We start from the raw sequence: 8,079 nt of genomic DNA on the forward strand, positions 1-8,079 counted from the left end.
CCCGCCCAAAATCCAGAAACCTGACTGTGGTGCTAGTTGCCCCAACAGGAATGGCACTGTAATAGAGCTATGTAGCCATTTAAAACAAGAATGCATCTATGTATAAATATCAAAGTATATTTTGCAGTGTTTTGCACACACAGTGCTCTCTGGCCCTACAACAACCAATCTCCTTTGCCTAAAGTACAATAATCTCCTCATGATCTGAAACTGCATTTTTTGTATTTGTAATATTGGAAGCAGCCAAGAGCAGGCTACATTAAACATACTATAAAGACACAAAAGACATGTAACTCGAACACATCACATAGTGCTCTGTTCTGACGGACAAGCTTCCTCCAGGCTTTGGATGGGGGTCTTACCTTTATACTGAGGGGTGAACTTCCTCATCTCTGGGGGCAGGCTCTTGTAAAACTGGTGCTCCCTGGGTATGAGGGGCTTGCAGATCGTCTGTTCCCCAAATCGTAGCACACAGGAGTGGCCTCCTACCTGGTGCACGAAGGGCTCAAGCATCACTCCTTTTCCGGGATAAGGCGTTCCGTCCGCCTGCATCAGAGCGGGACTCATCCTCACTCCGCATTGGACAGCTGAGCTTGTGGGACCCAAGCCGCACGGGAGGCAAGAAGCTCGGCCGCTTGTTTGGCTCCCTATCTCCGGGTTTTTCTCTGTCGGCTCGCACGGGGGCGCTGCTGGTCGCCTGCTCGAGCGAACCACTGAAAAACAAAGGGCTGAACAGGAAGGACACAGCCAGAGATAAAAATCTCTTGCCCCCTTTTTTCTTGTCGGAGGACAAATTATGAAACTCTTCCACTCTGCTGGATATGATCCGTGTTTGTACGTTTGACAAACGTCTTATGCAGCTACAAAGGCTGCTTAAAACGTTTACCAGCCCTTTCCTTCCCTCTCGCTGCGTCGCGTAGCTGTTACCGAAAGTGACGACTCATGGCTGTTTGCCTGAAAACAGCCTGCAAGCCCCGCCTCTCTTTAAATACAGCCAATCACAGAGCCGTAGCTGTCGCTGGGAGGAGACAATAAACCCAGGAGAGAATCAAGCAAACAAAGAGGAAGGAGAGAAAACAGGGGGGAGGGGAGAACGGGAAAAATAGACAGACAATAAGGAAGGCATGTTTTTTGTCAATGCGCTTGGAAGTTTATTCTGTTTTATTAAAATTCAAGATTCAATATATTCAATTTCTTCGGTGTTATTACTTTGTTGACTGGCTGCTAGTTGCATTTATGTTTCGTCTGGTTCTTATACCATCAGATATGCTTTGAAGCAAACTAGCAGATCATTTAAAGGCAAAAAAGATTTTTCCATTTTTAAAAATCGACTAATCATATCTCAGTAATAATTGGGCAAGACCTAAGGGTGTGACAAAAATATGGTTCATAAAACCTCTGATGTCTTTTGCTACACACCAGGGACACAAAGGCAAGAACTTACCAGAAACCTTGTTTACACGATATGGGAGACACATGGGAAATGTTTACTTATTTAAAACTTGAAAGTCTACATGTCAACAGACAACTCAGGCAGAATTGATAATGTGAGGGTTGTTGTCAAAACAACACTGAACACAAAAATCGGATGTTTGACTTAGATATTGATGTGAATACTGTTTACAAGACACTTGGCAATGGGATATGCTGATATGACAAGAACAAGTCATAAGGTCATGTTTGGACCAGTAATACAGCTGTCTTAAAAAAGCGCAAGCGTTAATGTGACCGTATTTTTACAGGTTGGTGTACTGGTGAGACAATGGCATACAATCCAAGAAGTCCCACGGGGAAATAATTTCCTATATCATTCCAATGTACTGCTTTGAAGCAGAAATATACATCCTTGAAATGTTTTAATGGAGATAAAAAGATTTCTGTCCTCAGTACCTGAGAAGGTTGTTTTCGATGTCTTAGAAAACAGCATCCTATTTGCAACATGCGTTCCAGTAGTAGATAACTGAATTACACGGCCATTGATATAAACAGACCCCTGATAGGTTATGACCCCCGATGGCCTGTCTGTATAACAGCATCACAGTAAACATCCCCAGTGCATGAAATCGGAAATACAACCACTGTATATAATTTTTGTTCCTTCTTTCTATTTTCTTTCTATTTGAATGCACATCCTTTTTTGTTTGACTTATAAAAGCATCTATTGTGAGTCATGCTACTGAAGCCAAATTTCTTGTATATTCAAAATAAGTGACCAGTAAAGCTGATTCTGATAGCAATATTTGAAGATTTCCTGTCATTGTTTTGCATAAAGCAAGAACACTTCAAGCTATTGTAAGACAACATGCTAAACACAGTAGTGAAATATTTTTTTCTGTGGTGTAAAGCGCTAAACCTTTTCTCTAGTATTATTCAACAGAATATCTGGAGACAAACATCTTTGGTGTAGACTGAATAATAGTGTAAAAATACAATATCAATAGCAGGGATATACGCTAAGATGCAAATCATAAATGCAGGTTAGTGTGTATGACTGAACTAAACTGCAAAAAGTCCACATTCTGGTGCGTGGGCTTATGCTGGTTTTACTCAGGCTCAGTATAAAGCAGAGGATCATTACTCACCCACAAGCTTCAGATATACTGGACAGACTAAACTGGCAGTTTTCTTGTGAGTGGCAGTCGACCTGGTGTGCCAGACGAGATGCAGCTGAGGCACTATAGGCAAAGTCAGGGCACTGGATTGTTACAGCCTGATCATGCATTAGTCACTGACGTTCCAGTTCTGCGCTCGGATTACCAGTGGCAAGAAAGGATCCCAGGAGGGTTACTACATGATCAACTGTTGGACAGGGCACCCACTCTATCTCCTTATTGGTCCCAGCAGTAGAGACTACATGGTAGTCTGGTGTGAAATGTACGTAGCTAAGAATAAACAAGGACAAAAAATAAAGTCTGTAGTGTGAGTGTTTGAGCATCTGTGTGTGCTTGGTATTACACTGCAGAGACTGAAGCCTGTATACACACTCACAATGTGGGGACACAGCCTTCCTTGTGAGGACCATATGCTTGTTTACAGTGAGAACTTGGTTTAAGGTTAGAGTTAGGCAAGTAGTGGTTGTGGTTAAGATCAGGGTAGGGCTCCAGGAAATGAATGTATATCAAAGTAAAGTCCCCACAATGAATGAAAGTAAACATATGTGTGTGTTTTAGGAGATACACACTGAGCTTCCCAGACCTTCTGATCACAGAATCAACATAACAATACAAATGTAACCTTTAAGGAAAGAAAACCAAACCACACCATAGAGTTGTTTTACTACATGAAAGATTTGCCTGATTGCAAAGGTGTGGAGTGGACTTCAACACTGTGGTCAGGGATGAACGTGTCTGTTTCAGTATGTGACTCTGTCAGATAGAAAGATATTTTTCGTTGATATTTTCAGATTTAGAAATGCATGTCTGGTATACTGTTGTAGTCAATAGAGACAGTGAAAGCACTACTGAAAAGGCATTCTTTCAATTTGTCTACTATAGTCCTTGAAACTGAAACTGTAAACTCATATTGCATAAGACAAAAGTTGCTCCACAAATCCCACTAAAATTCATGACCATATATACATTATAATTATGCAACAAAATGCGTGTTCATGCGCATGAGTCGCCTTGCTTTCTAGCCTAGTCACCCTGGCTTCACTGATGAGTCAGTCCTATGTCAGATTAGCACGGCCTCCCTTCTAATGTCATGGGTCTATGCTCCAGGACAACAGGTCCAGGCTGTGTCTGAGGGACTGCAATCCAACCGTGAAACAGAGCAGTGATGCAATCTCCTACCCCCTCCATGCACAATGGATAATGCACAAGCTTCTTCCAACACAGTAGTTATTGTAGACTGCACCCACCAGAGATGCAGCGGAAGTCTGTAGAAATCCAGCCTTGTATGTATAAATGAATGAGCAGGGCCAGGTGCACAGAGGGTGGGTCAGATTCAGATCATACAACCTTCAAAATGCTAAATGTATCAATCACAGTAGGAGATCAATAATTAACTTGATCAAATCAATGCTTCTCTGACTCTTTATGTCTGCTTTGGTAGAAAATTCTATGGCTACGGGTGCTAAATGCTACTGTACTATATTGTAACAGGCAGTGTGACTAAGAGCGTGTGACTCGTGTTGTCCTGCCTTTTTATGATGCCTTCGTACTGACGATAGCCATGGCCAAAGGCACTATGTTTTCAGGTTGTCTGTCGGGGCCATTTATGTGAATGCAACATCGCAGGAACAGCTTCAGGAGATTTCTTCAAATTTGGCACAAGTGTCCACTTGGACTCAGGAATGAACTGATTAGAGTTTGGTGGTTAAAGGTCAAGGTCAATGTGTACTCACATCTACCCCATTCCTATGAAATTGACTGGTTGATGGAGATGGTATGGTGGAGATGGTAATTCTAATTCTTTTTATTTTTTTGTCCTTTATGTATTGATGTGATCTCACTTCAGTTGATAACTGTTATTTACCATGCCATATACTGTATCATGGGCAAGGTCAAGTCACTGGACAGTTACTGTACTAATGAAGCAATGAAATCTGATAAGGTAAAAGGGTTTGAAAGCTCAGCCCACTACTGAATGACACAGTTTAATTACAGTACAGTAAGTGGTGGGTAAAATGTGTGCTGTGAGGGAAATCATAACAGTGCTACTCTACTAACTTGATAACCCACTTTTTAGTAGATCCTTATGCCCTCCGCATTATTCCCAGACACGTGAGGAAGAGAAACATGGGTGAGTATGACAGCTTGCAACATAGTGGGGATAACCCAATGTGCTACTGACTGCAGCTGATGGTGACAACTGATGCCATGTCAAGGACAAGCTTTTTAGTAATGCATTTCCCAGCACCATCAATGATCCTCATATGACCAAAGCACATGTTTGACATCTGATATACTTGTATACAAATTGCAGAACATGAAAATAATATTTGATTCTACAAATAATTGTAACAAATCTGTGTATCAGTCAGTGACACACATGAATGATTCTGACTTGCTGGACAACACTGACGATGCTGAACAGTAAATACAGTTGTAAAACATGAGTCAGAGCAATATCCAGTACAAGTAAATAATCCCTTAGGACAAAGACTTCCTTAACTGATGCCAGGCATTTCTTTTGCAAAACATGAGGCTTGGCAATAAGCCCTTGTATAGCCAGTAATCAGGGTTTGTCAGATGCTCACTTTTTATGCATTGTTGCATTGTTTACATTGGGGGATGGAGAGGGTATTAAATACAGAGCATGATCAGCAGTGGAACATGATCACATGAAAAGCTAAGAAATTGTAATAGGAACCACATCCATATCCCAGTGATGCTTAAACCGCCAAACTATATAGGACTGTGAACTTGAATTTATGGTAGTAATAGGGCTAAATGTGTCAGCATTACTGGCTTAATTTCAGTTCAATTCAATTTTATTTATATAGTGCCAAAAAAAATCACCTCAAGGCACTTTAAACACCCAACAAAACACCAAATTTCCTTTAGTTTCCCAGATTACAGCTTTGGAGACTACCTGAGCAATATTTGTCTTCAGATCCTGAAAGTACAGTGACACGTTCCTCCAGTGCATTCCTGAAGCTGCACAGCGTCCTTCAAACTGCCACATGCATGCACTGCCATGTGCTAGACTGACCAAAGGGGAAAAGCTATTGGTCTGGTAGATCAAGATAAACAAACTTCCTCCCTGTTACATGCAGAATGGAAATGCTTTTTCTACCCTAGCCCTTTTATTTGACAATGAATATTCCAGTGAGAGGTAAACACATGTTCATTTGAAAGGATATCATGTGTAAATGAGTAAAAGTGAAACATATACACATGTACTCATGGTGTAGCTCCAGAGTGAGATATACTTGGTGCAGTGAGCAGTGACAGGAAAAGCCCCTTACAAGTAGTAGAGATAAACACATGCAGGCACCAGATGCCTTGACACTACATGATCACGGTGTTTAAAATTGTTGCAACCTCCTTAGGTGGTTGGAAATAATACTATGGTATGAGCCAGACACTTTGAGCCTATCAGTGAACAACCAGACAGACCCTGAGCCACTCTGAAGTCTGCAGGGGGTTGTTTGCAATCATTTCCACTGTTACTTGAGGCATGGGGAATTTTTAAGGAGAAATGACTGAATGAATGAGTGAACAAACAAATTATGGAGAGTTTCATGTTCATTGTCAGGGTAATCAGCTCACACACTTGTGCTGAAAATAATGAAATATGTTTAACAGAGTTATGGCCCAGTTACTACACCAGTAGATCAATGCTAGCTTTGCACTGGCGCATCACCATGGGAACAGTCTTGAGAGGACAAAGTGTATGTGAGCGGTGTATGAAGATATGTTCAAGGTTTTACTGAGCTGTGGTAAAACACACTTGTTTGGGAAGGTATAATTAATATTTCCCAAAAGAAGTGCAATTCAAGCATAGAAAATTCAACAACAGTTGTTTATATTGGATATATCTGCCACTTACTAATAAGCCAGTTGACTCAGCCTTTGACATATTCTCTATTTTGGATTAATTCCAGCATATAAACATGAACAGGACACAGTCACACATTTGCCTCATATCCCCTGTGACTCCTGTTTAGTGAACTGTGATAATTCTGTGAACACATTTTTAGACACCTATACCCTGCCAAATTAGTGAGGCCCCCCTCCCAACCTTACCCTTGATTCCTGACCTCTAATTAATAATGCCACTATAAGTGGAATGGATTCCCCAGGCTTTGATTTCTCCTAGACCTGGAGGCAAAATTGGGTCAGATTCCATGTCTGTGTGACCAGCTTCTGTGTGCATGTGGGGTTTTTTTGGATACTTTCCAAGCATCCACACTATGTCTGTTACATGTGCCCAGTGTTAAACAGGCACCCATGGTCCCACCTCCTTCCTGCCCCACATCTTGCCTGGCTTAACATCACATCTACATCCCATCAAAGCCAGAGGATAGTAGTTATCACCCTCAGACAAGTGGACCAGAATGAATCATCATTGGCAGGGACTTACTGCGTGTATCTATGGCTAGTGCAGTCCTTCACAGATCTGGAAACCCTTCACCATCCTGTAAATCTGCCCACCAGGTTGCCAAGCCCTAATAGCTTTTAGAAATCAAATTTCCTATCTTTACTTTAATCAGGAATTTTCATTACATAACATTTCGTTTTTCTGATGGAAAAAATGTATTTTTTTTATCTAAATGCACATTTTAAGCTTATAAATTTGTGATTAAAAAAACAAGCAATACTAAATTTAATAAAACTTAAATAAAAGGTTAATGGATATTTTATTGTAGTAGCGACAAAATGTCTTTCAATGTTGCTATAGTTACAGGTTATTCTTCCTTTAATTAAACAAAATTTTCTCTCGCCATAGTTATCCTTTGCTCTGTGAATTCTCATTGTATCCGCCCGACTGTCAGCACCTCCATTATTTAGGAGCGGGCCAGGGCTCAAATGGCCCCCTAAGAGCGACAGATACACATGCATACACAGTTATAATGATAAATCAAGGCAAGATGCAAACTCAAAATTCCATTTGTATAAATTTAAGCACTACAGTCACAGAGTATACCCCGAAAAACAAAATCATCATCTTTTAGTGTGAATGTAGCAGTCAGGAAAATAAGGAAATGACTAGTCAACAGTACAAAACTAAACAGGCTTGGAGTAGAACACATTAACAAAACACAGTATCAAATAAATAGGGTTTTTGTGGTGGTGAAATAAGTCATCGTTCTGCATAATAACAAAGTAATGAGTATGAATTTGTTGAATTTGTTTTCACAAAATGCTTAGTGCTGTGTTTAAACCAAATTTGGATACAGTCCAGCACTGTCAGAACAAATACAGTAAAGGTTTGCAGGCCTTTACTGGCCTTTACAGGCCTGAAAAGCACGGTGGATAAAGGCTGCTGGGGAAGAACTGTCATTTTAAAAAAAAATCTTTTTCATGGAAAAACATGAACAGCTTTATCTGTGGCATTTCCCCTGCTGCTTTCTGGAGTTAACAGATGACAGAGAGGTGTAAATAGTCTGCTTTGAAGTAAAACACATGAATG

General features: G+C 40.6%; 1 protein-coding gene across 1 annotated transcript in view; it reads right to left on the reverse strand.

Moving 5' to 3' along the window:
* The window catches only part of LOC109964502 (inositol hexakisphosphate kinase 2), a 5,262-nt gene extending 4,319 nt beyond the window's left edge, over positions 1–943 (reverse strand). Inside the window, exon 1 of the mRNA XM_020607834.1 lies at positions 363–943. Coding sequence (XP_020463490.1) covers positions 363–567 — 205 coding nt within the window. The 5' untranslated portion in view covers positions 568–943. The remainder of the gene's footprint in view (positions 1–362) is intronic.
* Between the last annotated feature and the right edge of the window lie 7,136 nt (positions 944–8,079).

This window comes from Monopterus albus, unplaced genomic scaffold (assembly GCF_001952655.1).
Source record: "Monopterus albus unplaced genomic scaffold, M_albus_1.0 scaffold89.1, whole genome shotgun sequence".
Taxonomy (NCBI): domain Eukaryota; kingdom Metazoa; phylum Chordata; class Actinopteri; order Synbranchiformes; family Synbranchidae; genus Monopterus; species Monopterus albus.